Here is a 16,682-nt window from a genome sequence, read left to right as displayed (position 1 = left end):
AAGGCTTCAGATGACCAGAATCTTTGGATTCTGGCATTGCTGAATTTTCAGAATAACAAGTAAGCTGATAGATTCTGTAGCAAGAACAATTGTTTTTCTTTTCCTTTTGCAGAACTTCTTAAAGGTACAGGTTTTTCTAACCCAATGCATCAAAATTTTTACCTGTTTTTAAGCAAGTTTGTTTTTCACTGATGATTGCTGCTGCGTGCATCTTAAATAAGTTCTTTAACGATGAAATGATAAGAAGTTCTAGAACTGCTGATCTTTAATAAATTTCAGGGTTCACCAATGAATTGTATGTTAGACCCATGGACACATATGTTTTGAAAAGGTCAATTATGACAAGTTTTTTTGAATTTGCATAATTATGCTCACCACAGCACTTTGCATAAAAATAGCAAATGCTTTGCCCTTTTAAAGTATTAAAGGTTTTCTTCTCTTCCTGTCTTTAACTTGCTTTTACTAAGCCAGTCTAACATTATTCATTGAAGAACACGGGGAACATGGACTGACTGTGTTAGGAGCTGGGGGCTGGGAGCAGAAGTAGTGCTCTGGACAGGCAGAGGAAAGAGGTAGGATGGACAGTGAAGAGCCTCTTTGCTCTGGCTCTCATTCAGTGAAGTCAGGAGCTGGAAGAGACCCCTGGACAAGACGCCTGCATGAAGGCAGTGGGGAGGCAAGGTGGCTCTGGTGATGTGAAAAAATTCAGACTATCTGGTGAAAAGAGACTGAGTGACACTGGAGAGGGGCTGCAGCAGGAGGGGCTGAATATGGACAGAAAGGTCAAGACTGGAGAGGAGAGTTAGGACAGGGAGCCGTGAATGGGAAGATGAGTCTGTCTAGAGACTTGAATCACTGTCTTGTTCCTTGCGGGATTCTGAGAAATTTCCTACCTGCAGGAAAATGTCATCGCCCTCCAGCGATGGTCCAGTGCACAACCAGTAGTCCTGCGGACAACCTACTACTGCTGCTAGTTAGTCTGTTGACCCAAAATTCTGATCCTGCAGATAAGGAATGGATATCTCTGCTGCTGCAGGACGAATTTTCAAAAGTATCTTTTTAAAAAACCAAAGTAAGTAGTAGTCTAAATTGGAGTAAGATGATGCAGTGTAACATCAGTAGTATTACTTTAGGTATGTTTATTAGGATATTTTATCCTAGAACTATTGTATTATCCAGAGTGCAGTGTCTTGTTTCTGAGTCAGACCTGTGGTGGAGAAAGTGGTTGAATGAAGGTGAAGAAGTAGCAGTAAGAGTGGGAGAATTGTTGGAAGAGGAAGGAAGCCTTAATAGCCGAGGCAGTGGAGCTTTGTCCTGGAGAGCTGCAATACTCCTCTGCCTTTGGGGTCTCAAGTTTCCTGTGGCAAATTACTTAAACTAGACTTTCCATGGTGGGCCGCTGATGGGATGTTCACATTTTTTTGTGTGCCCAATTTGATGCTCAGAGATCTGATTTCTGGAAATGTTGAGTGTTCCTAGCTGCTACTGAACTTGGTGGGACCTCTGCTTGGAGCCCCTCAAGAATGTCAGCGGTGCAGGCAGCAGCATCTAGAAATGTCAGATTTAACCCCAGGTGGTGTAGTAGGTCCTTGCAGCATGCTGCTCTGCTGAAGTATGAGGCTGGATCCTAGAGTCAGTAGAGTGGTGTGCGTTGATGCAACCTGGGCCAGCTGCCCGGTTTCTTCCACTAGAGCTGACCAGCCGAGGCAGCGTGCTGTGGCTATGTTGGCTCAGGCACTAACTCAATGAAAACTACCTACGGCATCTCTGCAAGTTGTTGAGTTGCACTGGGTAGGTGTATCCATGAAGTGCTTTATAGTAATTTTAAAATTCTTTGAAAATTGGATCTCAGAAGTCTCAGTTAAGGCATCCAAAAGAAATGGGAGCATTTTACTTTCATCTCTTTGCTTTCATTTCCCATTTGTAAAATGACAATAATATTATCATCTCATCTCACATGGGTCATTAGGAAAGATAACTTGTTTATGTGGAAGATAAAAATTCTCTCTTCAGAATGGGATTTGAATGATGTATGGCAAATAAGTCCATGGCTTCCCTCTGAAGAATAGACAGAATAACATGCAATTTAAAAGGAAAAGGAATAGCTTGTGGAGTGAGCACCAGCCATTCTGTGCCCTTGGTGAGACAGATTATGAAGGGAAATATTTTGGTCACATAATTCTAGAACTTATACACATGGGATGGTCAAATTAGTGTTGGTCAGGCAGCTTGAATTCTGGACTTTTTAACTTTGAATGCTTCAGTTTCCAAGATAACCTTAGCAGTTATCTTGCTGGATTGTGCATTAGAAGTGTAAAACATGCTTACTGCCATGTGCTCTGAACAACACTGCCAGTCAAAGCCAATGCTTTTTTTTCCCCTGTTAAATTACTTAATGTTTTGTGTTGTTGTTCCAGCCACAGTCACTTGAGACATTTTACATGCATGGTAGTCAGATTGGTGAGAACTAACATGGGAGCTGACGTATTAATACTGCAGAGGAGAGCAGATCTGGTAACATATTGAATTATATATGGGGCTCCAGCACCTAAATGCAGGAGACCTGGAGGCTCACACAGGAAAGCTCGAGGGAGCTGAATGATCCAGAGTACTCAATTTTTGATGGTGGTTGTTCAAATAAGAAAGAGTGGAGGCTGTAAGGATGGATTTAATATGAAGGTCACCTGCAGGCTCAAACGATATATAGCCTCTGTGCTGCTGTATGATGAGCAGGGTCAGGAGCACGGCAGTGGTACTTGGCTGGTCTGAGCTGGCATTCTGACCCTGTCTGAGAGTCCTGCCCTGCCCTAGACTACTGCTTTCCCCTTGGTGCCCTGATACCAGTAAGCTGAACGATGGAGCAAGAACTGGCTTTAAACCCCCATGGGTTATGTTGATTGAAAGATTTATTTTTTCTCTCTAGATATCTCTACTTTGGTCTTTTGGTGGTGTAATGTCAGGAGCAGAGTGCCTGCTGCGGTGCCGTGCACGGTGAAATCTGCTACACTGGGATGGGTAGAGTTTCAGAGCCTGCAGGGAGGATGAGCTGTACTGGGAAACCCACATTTTCCTTGTGTGTGAGGATGTTCAGCACAATACGTTAAAGCGTTTTGTTCCTCTTAGCAGGACTGCCTAGATCACCTTTAAAATCCAGAATACCTACTACTTACGGTTATTGTTCTGGGAGAAGGCTGTGTTGGTTTGAAGCTTGGTACATTGAAGGTTATTGAAATTGGAAAAAGCTGTTGTATTTTGTTTCTTCCGGCTGTGTACATGGGAACCTCTCCTTACAATTACTGGAGCAGCAGTGGATACTGTCTTACAAATGGGGTGATTTGGTTGTTGTTATATATTTCCTGTAGAGTAGGAGAGTGACTACTGAGAAAACAATTTGAAAATGAAATCAAAAAACTTTTGGTGATTCAGGTACCATTTTTCTTTCTCACATTTCATCGCAAGTAAAGAATAAGCACTAAGAAAGCAAAGAAACTGTCAGTGACAGCATGTGCTGCCCACCCTGTGCTGTGTGGCAGGAACAAAGAATTTTATTCCTGCCTTTTTTTAATGATTCACTCTACAGAAGGAGGGGGTAGGCTGCCATGTCATTTTGCTTCTGAAATACTGTAGGCAATTGGTTTTCAGTTCATTTGCTGACATTTATCACATAAAACATGGTTTGCTACAGTAGTTAGTAAAACCTGTTGGAAACAGTGGATCAGGTACTCGTTTGCAAAAATGAGGCAGAGCAGATACAACCCTTGTCATCTGTGTAAAATCAGGAGGAATTACAGAGGTCAAATGGCTTCAAAGCTGCTTTTAGACAGTGTCTACTTGTAGCTGGGTTCCTGATCCTTCTTAAGAAAGTGAAGGGCTCTGGCCAGGTAGGCACTGTAGAAGCAAGAGCAATCAAATTGTGCAAGATAATATATATTGATAAGGCAGATTCAAATCAATTTTAGAATTGAAAAAAAGTTAAATATAAATTACTTGTCTTTGGATCCCTTGTGTGGTCTCCTGTTGGAGCAGGAAGCGGACCAGTTGTCTTGGGTGAGGAATTGCTCTTCTAACTTCCCTGGTTGTCCCTGTTGTGCTGCTGCTGGACGTTTTACCCCCCTCCAGAAGCGTCGGGCTTGGCTTCCAGATCCTGTCTGGAAGACGGACAAGGACTATCCAGAGCCAGGAAGCAGCTGTAGGTCAGGGTGGAAGTTTGTGGTTGGTGACAGGAGAAGAGATGAATGGGTACCTGTGGGAGAGTTAATTTAGGGAGGTTGGAGAGGCTAGAAACGTATGGAGTGACTCTTCCTCATGCTGCAGAAAGAAAGAAAGAAGCCTCTGCAGGAGCTAAACTGCTTTAAATCTCAAAGAATGAATATGATCAAAACAATCTCCTCTGTTTCTCCTTCCCTGCAACTGTCTGTGGCGTCAGATGGTCTTTCGCTCATCTGATGCCTGCTGTTAGCGGCTGGTTCAGTTCCGCCTGCTCTGGGACAGGCACTTTCCACCTCCGCAGTCCCCTCAGATCCTGCTGGTGGTTCCCTTTCAAAGCAGTGTGGAGTATCCCATCCCAGAAGGAGGCAGAGACATGTAATTAAAGAGCTTTGAGAAAGGCAGATAGGGACAGAGAATGTGCCTGTGTTTATCTATCACTAAAGGAAAATCCTTACATCCTTATAGCCAAGTTGGTTAGAGATAGGCTGGATACGTGAGTGATAATGTGACTGGAAAATTGTTTGGGCAACTGAACTCAAATTGGTGTCTGGTTGTTAGTGGTGTTCCTCTGGGATCAGCTGTTGGGCCAGTACTGTTTAACATCTTATTGAAGGCTTGAATGATGGGATGGAGCACACCACCAGCAAATGTGCGGACAATACCGAATTGGGCATACCAGTGAAAATGCTGGAGGGCAGCACTGCTGTTCAGGGGGACTGAGGTGGGCTGGAGAAATGAGCTGAGAGGAGCCTCAGGAAGCTCAGTAAAGGCTAGTGCAAAGGCCTGCCTCTGGGGTGGAATAACCCCTTGCAATGGTACAGGCTGGGAGCTGACTGCTTAATAAGCAGCTTTGCAAAAAAGACCAACCCCTGGGGTTCCAGGTGGACAAGTAGTTGCCCAGGAGCCAGTAGTGCACCCACGCAGCAAAGGCAGACTGCATCCCGGGCTGTGTTAGCAGGAGTGCAGCAGGCAGGGCAAAGGGAGGGATCCTGTCCCTTTGCCCAGCGCTCGTGAGACTGAGTGCTAGGTGACCGGTTTGGGCTCCCCAGCCCAAGGACAGTGGCATGCAGGAGCAAGTCGTAAGGCCACTGAGGTGGCTGGGGCTGGAGCACAGACCAGGCTCTTCTCAGAGGTGCACTGGGACAGAAGGGGCAACAGACACAGGTTGGAACATGAGAAATTCTGGCCAAATAAAAGGGGAAAAAATTGCCATGAGGGTGGTCAAACTCTGGAACCAGATCCTGGAGAAGGGGTAACATCTCCATTGTTGTTGTTCAGAACTTGCTGGACAGAGCCCTGAGCACCTTGCTTTCAGCAGGAGATTGGATTAGAGACCTCCAGAGGTCCCTTCCCACCTACGTGGTTCTGCTCAGCAGCTGACAGTGTTAGCATGAGACCAGCTTCTTCAGCTGACAAGCACTAGCTTGTCACCCAGCCATGAATCATTTAGTTGTTGAACTCTGTACTGTACCTGATTTCACTTTCCCAGTGCCCCTTCTTGGGAAGGATGCTTTATTTTTTTGTTACTCTAGACAGTTTTGGTGCTAAAATATTTCTTTAGATATTTTTTAAGCAAGGTGGCCTCTGGCTGCAATTAGTGTCCCATTGGAAGAACTGGCAGCATTATATAGCAACAGTAAAGCAAATCATTCTACCTCATGGCATTATTACCTTGATCTGAAAATTTCCCCAGGCTGCAATTTGTCACTAATATTGCCTTCAGCTAAACTTATCCATACAAAAAAAAAAAAGGAGTTAATAGAGCTGCAGTTCTGGAGTTGCCATCACCATTTCTTTGGGATGAGTTATTACTTAGTACATTTTATTGACCAAGCATGTAGAGTTCTTGGTCCTTGAAAAACGATGCAGTGGTTCATCACGGACTCCATAAATTGTTGGACTATGTAGCAGCAATATCTTAGTCTCATACACTGTAAGAAAGGAAGGTATCTGTGAAACACAGTAGATACGTACTGCACTGAAGTAAGAACTGCACTATGTGGCTTGACTGATATGAACACTTCGTTGTGATTGCCAGTGACAGAAAAACTGATAGGATGATACTGAGTTTCACTGCTGCTTTTGTGCTTTTGCTTGTTTTATGCCGTACTTAACATAATTTGAATGCTGTGACAGTGATAATGACAGTGACATACTATAATATAATTCCACCTGAGACAATGCAGCTGGAATTAATAAGCTGGAGAGACAAGGCTGAGGTGCTTTGTCATCAGTTGGCATTGGATAATTTTTTTTTTTTGGTGGAAGTGCTAACAAACCCAGCAGTGGGAGCAAGCAGCCCCGGCTCAGGTCGTGCTTTGGGCCAGCACAGGGAGGCAAGGCAGGCTCTGTGGTCCCATATGGTGCTACGGAAAAGGTTATACCAGCATCACATCTGGTGTCTGTAAGCTGGATGATGAAATTCCCATTTATCAGCTGGGTCAACTGAAGCTGATGTGCAGGGACATGCGTGGTGTGAGAGGGGTGTCTTGTCTCCATGTTCATAGCAAAATACCCAGGTCATGCTGCCTCTTAACTTTCCGTGGTAGGAGACTTCAGAGTGAGAGGTGCTTACTTGCTGCCATTCTTTAGTGATGGAGTCTGAAAGGGTGTCATTGGTCAAGCCTAGTGGATCTTAATTGGGGTATTGGGCCCTGAAGGAACAAATTAAATCTCAGGAAAAAAATGTTAAGGTGAGGAGCTTTAAAACTCATAACCCATCCCTTGAATTGTGCCTTGAAGCTAACAGTAGCCACTAGAGAGTACAGAGCATCTTTGCTTGTGGAGTCTTTACTGTTGTTTTTTTCATCTGAAAGAGAAATCAGTTATCAGCTTCTAACAGAAAAGGGACTTCAGACTGGTCACTCTTCTCTTATGCCAAAATATGGCTATTGATGAAGGCTGATCCTGAAGCGCCCCAGAGCTATGATGATCTGGTGATCCCTCGCTGGTACCTCTGTTGTCCTGCATCCACTGCTGCACCAAAAAGACGCTTAACCCATCCAGAAAGTCAAGCAAAACAGGATCACTGCATTCTCCAGCCTCATGCTAGTTAAAGAAGCAAACTACAGTTAAATTCATATATTGCAATGGCTTTGGTCACAACTGAACTGTTGCTGGAAAACTGAACTGAACTCCGTTTTTTAGAGGTGAGAATGCAGCTCAGATTGGGAGGAGACTGGTAGAGCTCTTTTATAGCCTTGTAAAATTAAACTATGTGTGCAATTGGCCCATAATGTTAACTCAGCTTACTGGCAGGTATTTTTTGTTTTTTAAATAGCCGAGGAAATAGAGTTATAAAATCAGTGTGTTACTCATGCTTTGCAAGTGGTTTTGGATTTGTGGTTCTTTTTAAATATGTTTGTCGCTTAATTTAAAGGACTGTGTTAAGAGACTAGCAAAAGAAATGAATTGACATAAGGGAGACTCTAGCAGACTTTAAATTAGTAGTTTCTCTAGTCAATAATCCATATTTTAAAATGTGTGAAAATACCTGCATGCATGATAGGCTATGATGGTTTGTCAAAGAAGAGCTAGGCTGGGAGAAACTGTATTTATATCAAGTTGGCAAGCTTAGACTAATCTGCATATCAAATAACTTTTAAATTCATTGTTTAACTAACATGAACATCTGTGATAATTCTATGTGCTGTTGGGTCTCCAATGGTGGAAGCCATTCTTCTTTGTTTCTTTTTCTGTCTCTGGCCGAGAACTAATTTTATTTAACACTTATATTTGTTAGGGCTTAGAGGTTGGGTCTGTGTTGCTGTGCATGCTGTACAAGCCAGTCCTAGTCATGATGTACATCTGATGGTGCCCCGGGAGTGCAGGTGAAGCCATGCAGCTCTGTCCCTTGAAGCAGAACTGGGGAAGCCCTGGATGTCACTGCTCATCCAGTCCTAGGTTAAGAACGACCTGGTCCTTACAGGCCAGTAGGCAAAGAAGATGGCAGGGAGCTGGCAGGCACCTGTGGGAAGGTCTGCGCCAGGAAGGTGCCTCCAAGCGCCTGTTCTTACAGGGAGCAGACAGGGAGGGAAGAGGAGGCTCGGGAGCCTCACGTGGCCTTTGGGATTGGCAGCCTGTGGGGTACTCAGTTGAGAATAGATGAACCCATACGATAAAGCCCCCACAGGGGTTTAAGACGTCACTTGTGCACAACTTGTGCTACATAGCCCTTTATTTTGAAGAGAAAGTACTAAACCTCAAGGGGAGGAAAGAAAAAAGCCAACCACTTGGCTTAGTAGGTGTTTGCAATACAGGCTGATTTAAAAAAAAAAAGGCATTTCTTTGGCTTTGTATAAGGGTAGTGTTTTTGTCTATTCATTGCCAAATGCAGGATAAGAATGTCAAGAAAGGACACAGTAGGTGGCAAGGATGGATGGGATAATAAAGGGGGGAGGGTAAAACCTAAAGGGTTACTTCCCCTGCTGAAGTTAGTAGTCACAACACACACACAGAGGAAAGGAAATGCTCCTCCTATGACTACCACTTCTTCATGGTGTAGTAATATCCAGTGTGGAAACATACAGAAACCAGGATATTGGTACTCTTCAGAAGTGTAGCATCAATTCTGAATTCTCATGAGTTTAAAAAATGAATTAGGAATTACTTGTTCCTGTTGATTTCTCTGTGTGTCTTTGTGGTCTGTTAAAAATATAGGAAAATGGGCCAAGTATATGGGGGGAAAAAAAGAAAAAACTGAGCATGGACGATGCTTTGTTCTGTGTACAGAAACAGCCTGAATAAAAGCAGATGAATAATGGTCTTTTTTTGACATCAGCTACATGGGGGTTCTGGTTGGCAGTACAATATGAACAGCTGTCAGGCAGTACTGTGATACAATTTGGTGCTTTCCTTTGAAATCCTCTGGCTGAGATTTCTCTAAAGTAAATTGTGATTTTTGGTACCTACTGGATACCAAGTGCTTTAACTGAGCATATATTCAGCTAAAAGTACTTAGTACTGCCTGAAAATTTGGCTCTTCAGGTATGCCAAGTTAGGCACCCAAAATCAGTGGTACCTTTGGGGAAGAAAATGTGTACCTTTTCCATTCTCATACTTCTTGATCTTGGCTGTTAAAGTATAAAACTTGCACTTCAGTCTTCTTTTTCCTGATCTTTTTTCCCTGTTTTAGTATGTGCCATTTTCACAGGGAAAGATGCAAAGTGGTCCATTCATTGACCTGTTCCTCTGCAAATGAATGTCGTTGTTAGTACATCCCAGTTCATTGCCTATCAATGTGAAAGCTGTAGTACAATTTTTATGTGCCAAATGCCTCATTTTGTTTGCTTTAAATTCCATTTTCTTTCAGTTTCATTTTAAACAGCTGTTTTCTAAATCCCTCCACAAATAGCAATTATGTTTTATAATGATGATCTTTGTCACTTAAGTTTTTAACTAGTGGTTTGATTCCGTGCTCTCAGCAATGCAAAACTGAGATAGCTCAATTGAAGTTCGAGCTGCGGTGGTATAAAACTGGTGTTGGCGAGTGGAAAAGTCACATATTTTGTTTTAGGTGTTGGGGGTTTTGCACACATCCAAGCACCTGGAATTACACTCCTCCACCCAAAGCTGCTGTGTTTTGTATTTTATGTATTTTATCTTCTGCAAAAGATCCGAATCCTTTTTTCCCTTACAGTCTGCACCACAAAAAAAAAATGCCATTACAATTCCAAAAGAGATGATGCTCAGCAGACACAGAAACACCTGCTTCTGGAGCCACAGATGGCCCTTCCCCATCCCTGCTAATGTTTCGGTCAAGGTCCCTATAGGGTCCATAGCTGGCGGTGGGAGAAGTTCTCATCCACTTTTGCATCCAGGAGCCTTTCTGATCCACCCGCCTTGTGATGGCTGGGCTGCAGTGTTTCTCCTGCTCTGTCTCAACACTCAGCAATATTTCACAGGTGGAGAAATGACTTGAGTAGATCTTATTTGCCTGTGGCTAGAGGCTGCTTATTGGTCTGTTGGTTTTTGCTCTTCAGCTGCTTGTACTTCACACCACTCCAGTGTGACTTCTTAGTTTTCAGGCCTATTTATTTTTGCTTCAGCCTTCAAGGGATATATGGGAATGTCTTAAACCAGCTTTGCTTCTGAAGAAATCACAATGTGGAACTGAATCTTGGAGCACGGAGCGTGTCCACCTACCGTGTTGTTCTTTTGTCCCAGCTTGAGATGTTTATGATATCAAGATTTTCTCTGTTTTTTGGTGAAGGAGTCTCAAAACTTAGCCCTGCTAAAGTGCAATTTGGGCATTATGTGCCATTTTAAACCAAATCCACCTAACAGCCTGCCTGCCGAGAGGCTCTCATTTGTCAAGGTTTGCTTGTTTTTTTGGTAAGGGAGTTTTGTATTGGTAGCAGAGATGAAGCTGTGTTGTAGTTTGTGTATTTCATCTGATGCTTGACTACGTCTCTAAGCCTTAATCCCAGTTATGGTTTACTTCTGGTAATGTAAATTGTGTAACTTTTTCATGAGTGTTTACCCCTTTCTTCGCATTTTTTGGAAGGAACTTCTCCACTTATCTTCTCTCCTGCAGTTGTTAGCTATTCAGAACTAGTATTCAGATTACCAAAATTCAAGTTGAATAAAGCCATTTCCTATTAAACAAATGGAAGTATGAAATAGTCTCTTGATACTTTCCCCATATAAGCTTTCATACTAAGCCAACCCCATCCAACCCTGTCTGGAGCCTTGAGTCATACTTCAGAGATGTTGGCATTTGGAGTGAGGTTTGCAGCAGTCTGGACTCCAATGCAAGTTTTCTGTCTACAGTCATACGTGAATAGGTGATGAATAGCAGTATTTTGTCTCTGAGCCAAGAAACATAATTTGTTGCTGAAAGACCGTTTTTTGTCTGTCTAACAATAGGATGATTTTCTGAATATTTAGGCAGAGCAATTTTTGATTAAAAATACTTTTGCCAGTGATATCGTAGCTGAATTATGATCTGTGGGCATCAGAGATTAAATACTTGTTGCAGGGAGCTCTCTAGAACTGAGCCTATGAAAAGGATGCATTATTCTGCAAATTATTAAATATTGATTTCTGTAACAGTCTGCAGGCATCAATGAATTTAGCAATATGCTAGTAAATAATATGAAAAAGATTAATATCTCAACAGAAAAAGTAATTACAAATATGTTTAAATAATGATTTTGGTGCGAGTTTGATTTGTGGATACCAAAGAGGACTCGACTTCGGCCTCTTGTTGAGTGTCCAAAACCACGTAGAAGATGTTGTCACCTAGGACTTTTGCAGCTGAAGTTCCCAAAGTTTCCCGAGTTCCGTGAGCCGCAGCGGATGCGGGATGTTTGGCTTTGGAGATCACAGCCGCGTGTCAGAGGAAGGGAGGCTTGTTCTTTACAGAGTTTGCATTCTGCTGCATCACTCTCAGCTCTCCTGGCAGCCTGCTCTGAGACAGCTCGGTTAAGCACAGTTTAGCCTCTATAGCAAAGCTGTTGCTTGCAAGTGGTTTGCACCAGTGATGGTTTCTTTACAATGGTTTAGAGAAGTTGTTACTGCAAAGTGTTTGCTCTCAGCATTCATTATGGAATTACCTCTCCACAGAGATTAGCAATTTGAATTTGTCATTACTTTTTCTCTCAGTGTAAGTGTTTTAGAGCAATAACTTCCTCCAGAAGAGTGAAGGAAATGGATTTCATTGTCTTAATTTTGTGTGGAGGGAAAGACAATTTTCATACGTTATACTTAAGCATCATTTAGATAACCACGTGAGGCACATTTTTGACTTGCTGCTTCACTCTGTTCATGAGACAAAATTAATGCTCTTCTGCAGATGTTAGTCTTTAAATTTCATTAGGAGGCATGACAACATCTGGGTCCTTAGGTCAATGAAAATGAGCAGGCAGCTTTAGTGAATTTGTCTTGCATTTTGAGAGGTTTATGTAGCAGCAGAAGTGGAACTGCTCATCGCATGTAAAAGCATCTCTTTGTGAACTGTTGTTGGTACTAAATGAATACGAAAAGGTACCGTATTTGGAGAAAATGCAGAGGTACAATTTGGGCTTTCTTTTCCTCAATTGCAAATACAGCTGAAATACCAGCTGTGGCATGAGTGTGATGAGTGGCCTAAGAAAATGTATGCCATTGACCTCAAAGTTACAAAATGCGTAGTTTAGTTAAAGAACAAAAAATATTCATGAGAAGCTTGAGTACAGGATGAGGTTGGGGGAAAGAAGCTGGCTGATACAGATGTTCATTTGCTAAGTGCAGGTATGTCTGAGTGAAAGCCTATCACCCCTGGGTCATGTGGAGTTTGTCCTTGTGACCAAATTCATGGCATGCAGACGTACAATCCCTTGTCCCGTCCCCGCCTTGAACGTTTATTTGTTATGTTTTTTCCTAAGGTATCTCAAGGATATTTGTAGTACATTAGTTTTTATTGTGTTCTGCTTTATTCTCCGTGCTGCAATAACATCAGAGTCTTGCAAGGCCCATATAAAGGATGGCAGAGGATATTGGCATCCAGGAACAGTGCCTTCAGTCCCTTGGGGCAGAAACTCAAATGTTGGCTATTGCAGGCTGCCTAACGCTGTCACGGCGCATTCCAGCTAGGTTGAAAAGTGTCCTCCTAGGATGAGCAGTGTAGTCATCCCATAACTGATTTATGGCTGAGACAATCTAGCACACAGTTGCTGGCCTGGTATTTCCAAGGGTGGTAATAACTTAGTGAAAGGTGAGGATGCCATAACTAGGTGAGTCAGATGGATGCTTTCAAATGAGCTGTTCCAAGTTTTGCATAACTAATGGAGCAGTTTAAAAAAAACAGAAAGGCAACAAAAAAACCCAAAACGCAAAAGATCCTGAAAGGCTTGAGGTTAGGAGACTGCTTGTCGTGGTTTAACCCCAGCCAGCAAAAATAAACGCCACGCAGCCGCTCGATCACACCCCCCCCCCCCCCCCCCGGTGGGATGGGGGAGAGAATCGGGAGGGCACAAGTAGGAAAGCTCCCGGGGTTGAGATAAAAACAGTTTAATAATTGAAATAAACCTAAGTAGAACAGTAATAATAACAGTGAGAACAACAACAATAACAGAATACACAAAACAGGCAATGCACAACACAACCGCTCACCGACCGCCGACCGCGTGTCACGAACGGGGGGCTAGTCCCCCCCACACACCTGGTTTTTATACTGAGCATGATGTCCCATGGTATAGAATACCCCATTGGCCAGCTGGGTCCACCACCCCGGCTGTGCTCCCCCCTCCCGGTGCAAGCATCACCCAGCAACAGCCAAAGCATCAATGGGCCATCAACGCTCCTTTCACACCGAACCCAAAACACAGCACACCCCCCAAGCTACTGGGAAGAAAGTTAACCCTGTCCCAGCTGGAACCAGGACGCTGCTTAGAAAGCTTTGATTGTTGTTAAGGCCAGTTAACTCCAACAGTCATTTACAGGTTTGGTGAAGTTTCAGAACCATATCCTTTCAGTTGTGGTGTGAAAGCAAGTGGCATATGGCTTTTTTAACATTCAGGAGCTCCTCTAGTAAGACTAAAACTAAAGATGATGACTATGTTTTTATTAAGTTTTTTTTTTTTGAAGGCTTAAAATAAAAAGCTCCCCATTCCAACCTTCAGCCCTCTTTAGCTGTCACAAGACATGTTCTTGCTGCAATCACACACAGCTCATGACCACATTACAAAGGTACTTTAAAATCAAGTAACTTAGCTGTTGCCTGAATATTTAATCAACTTTTTGGCTGGGTTTTATTGCCAGCATCAGATCCCATAATGTAAGCCATTTGCGCTGTAGATATACCTATGAAAAAAAGGAGAAGAGAAAAAAGGAGACAGAAACCCATTCTGCCACCTTTCATATACCAGCTGAGCTTGAAACTAGTAGAGTCATTAAGCGTAATGCCAAGTGTCAATTGTGCGAACAAAGGTGTAATAATTGTATTTTGGATCCAGCAGTGTTTTACAGCAAACTGCTCATAATTTCCAGCAGTTAGTCTTGCAAAGTGCGTTCCTTTCTTTATCTTCAAGTTTTATCTGCAGAATAAAATTGCAAAGTCGACTCATGCTTTGCAGTTACTTAAATTATATGTTATGTAGTAAGTAACTAAACCCAACAAAGCTAGCAGAAGATAGTTGTCTATATAAGGTGGGTTTAACTGGTTCTGATCTGGCCCTTATCATTCCCTTCGAGACCGTATACTGTTTGTGCGTGATCTTAAAAAGTTGCCTTTGGTGTCAGATTGGTGTTAAAATTGTTCATTTCAAACATATGGCCAGTACTGAAATTGTTAAAGCTGGTAAGCTCCGATTTATACCTAATTTGTTCATCTATTATTCTTTCCAAGAACTTTAGTTTTACTGATATATAAATATTTAGTCTTGGAATGTCTCTTTCTCCATATATGTGTGTGCATACATGTGTGTTATGTATATATTATGAAAAATTTATAATTCATACAGCTAGAACACAACCTCTCTCCTTACAAGTGCTCTCAGGTAAAGGGAGAGATTCCTCATGCAGCAGATCACACAATTTATAAGATATGTAACATTTTTAGAGGGAGTTCTTCCATGCTATTTTGGAGCATCAGAGATCATCTCAGTTTGAGTGATCTGAATAAGGAATGAAAGGTTTTGGGGGAGGAGGCAGAGAGGACTGGAGATTCTGGAGTTCTGAGTTTTCTACAGGTGTGGGAGCGGCATGGGAAGGAGATACATTGGGCTAGTAGAGGGACCTGTATATTGCAGTTGGGGACATTACTACTGAAAATGAGGAGACCCAGTCAAAGACCAACTGTGTAAGTTTTAGCTAAGAGAAGGCTTACGTGGCCTGGAAGAGAAGACGGTGTTTAGATCTTACAGCCTTGATAAATGTGAGTGAATGGATAGATGAAAAAAGTACTCTTGGAGAGACAGAGCTTATTTTGGTAGTCAAGAAGCGTAGAAGATTTGAAGATGGTCATGCATCTAGGCCTTAATATATCAGAATTATGGCTCTTTGATCCCTCAAAACAATATGGAAACTCACATTTATGTTTGTAAAAGCTGAGGGTGTTTGTACATTTGGGGTGAGGAATAAATCAGTGATGCTTGGAAAAGTGTTTCACATCATGTTTCCACAGCTGGTTTTACAATGTTCTTGTAAAGTAACCCAGTGTTGTCTCGTATACTACTGACACTCTTTTTGTAATTTAGACCAAACACACATTTCATTTAGTTCACAAGTGACCAGTGTTACCTGATTTTCTTTCCTTTGTCTCCTTTCCTTTAGCTGTTGCAGCTTCTGGAGTCTGAAACCATGCAACTGGAAGCCTTTCTGGAGTGGAAGCAACTGGAACCAGTTTATTGGCAGTGGATGGTAATGAATCAAACTAATTTCAAAGGGTGCAGCTTTCTTGACTCTAACAAATAGCTGACCACTTCCGAAGGCCCCTTCCCACAAAAATAAATGCTGCAAACCAACTGTTCAACAGCACTTGAGAAGAAGGGAAAAAAGCCTTTGGTAAAGTAAGGAGTGTTTTCTTAGTTCTCCTTCATCCCTCTGTTTTTCTTGAGTAAGACTCATCCAGCTAAGCTGAGGAATTGCAGGGCAGAGTGGCAGAATTTCATACAGTTAACACAAATGAAAATGTCTGATCTTCATCTCTTTAATGTTTTTTAAACGTAGCAATCGTACATTTTGTTAAAATTAAATGGCTTTTCAGAAAAGGGCCTCTAAGCTTTATTGCAGACTCGAGAACAACTAAATTTGCAAGCAGCTGATATTGAAAACTACTTCATTTTTCCCAGCCAAATAATGTGTTGAAATTGCCGATTTCCCCTTGAACTGTGTTGAATGATCATAAGAAAATCAATAAGCCTTTCTCTGTGCATCTTACGATTTCTCCAGTGAGTGTAAACCGTACCATCCATCTCACTTCTCTCTACAACTTTTGCCCATTCACACTTGCTGAAAATAATTCTTTAGAGCACCACATTAGCCATATGAGTTTACAAAATTTTGAGAATCAGCGAGCTGATTGTTAATTGCCCATATGCCTTGTTCTACACTAAAAGCAAGGCGAAGGAGTGTAAAATTACCTCACCTGTTTTGAAGAGTACTTCCAATGCAGAGCCATTCAAATTTCCATTAGTTATATAACGGTTTTTGCTTTACATAGTTGTTTGGAAAACATCAACACTAGCAGAAGCCTGGCTCCAAATAGGCAAAATGTAACTGCAAGTGTTATGGCATTTCAGTGTATTTACCAAAACCTTTGCCTCTGACATGTTGAATGGTGTGAGGAGTATTGTGAGTGTTAGTAGGCTTCCTGGAGTTAAGTCCTAAATAAATACTTGCGAAAAACCTGACCAGCACCTCTTTTTAAATTATTCAACAGGCTGGATGGCGCATTTGCCTTTTTCTTTTGTTTTGCTAATGATGGTGGTTGTTTCCGGATGCTGTAGGATGTATAGGGAATGAGATGTGCTTTGAGGATACAGTAGCTTTCT

The 16,682-nt window shown here is 42.2% G+C and overlaps 1 protein-coding gene across 2 annotated transcripts in view; it reads left to right on the top strand.

Moving 5' to 3' along the window:
- TEDC1 (tubulin epsilon and delta complex 1) overlaps nucleotides 1-16,682 on the top strand; it is a 74,935-nt gene that overhangs the window by 33,957 nt on the left and 24,296 nt on the right. For both annotated transcript variants that reach the window (XM_075156615.1, XM_075156616.1), the window contains exon 6: nucleotides 15,463-15,549. In XM_075156615.1, coding sequence (XP_075012716.1) covers nucleotides 15,463-15,549 — 87 coding nt within the window. The remainder of the gene's footprint in view (nucleotides 1-15,462; nucleotides 15,550-16,682) is intronic.

The sequence above is a fragment of the Calonectris borealis genome, chromosome 8 (assembly GCF_964195595.1).
Source record: "Calonectris borealis chromosome 8, bCalBor7.hap1.2, whole genome shotgun sequence".
Taxonomy (NCBI): Eukaryota; Metazoa; Chordata; class Aves; order Procellariiformes; family Procellariidae; genus Calonectris; species Calonectris borealis.
Note: the sequence above shows the minus strand (reverse complement) of the source record. Positions and strands in the feature narration are given on the sequence as shown.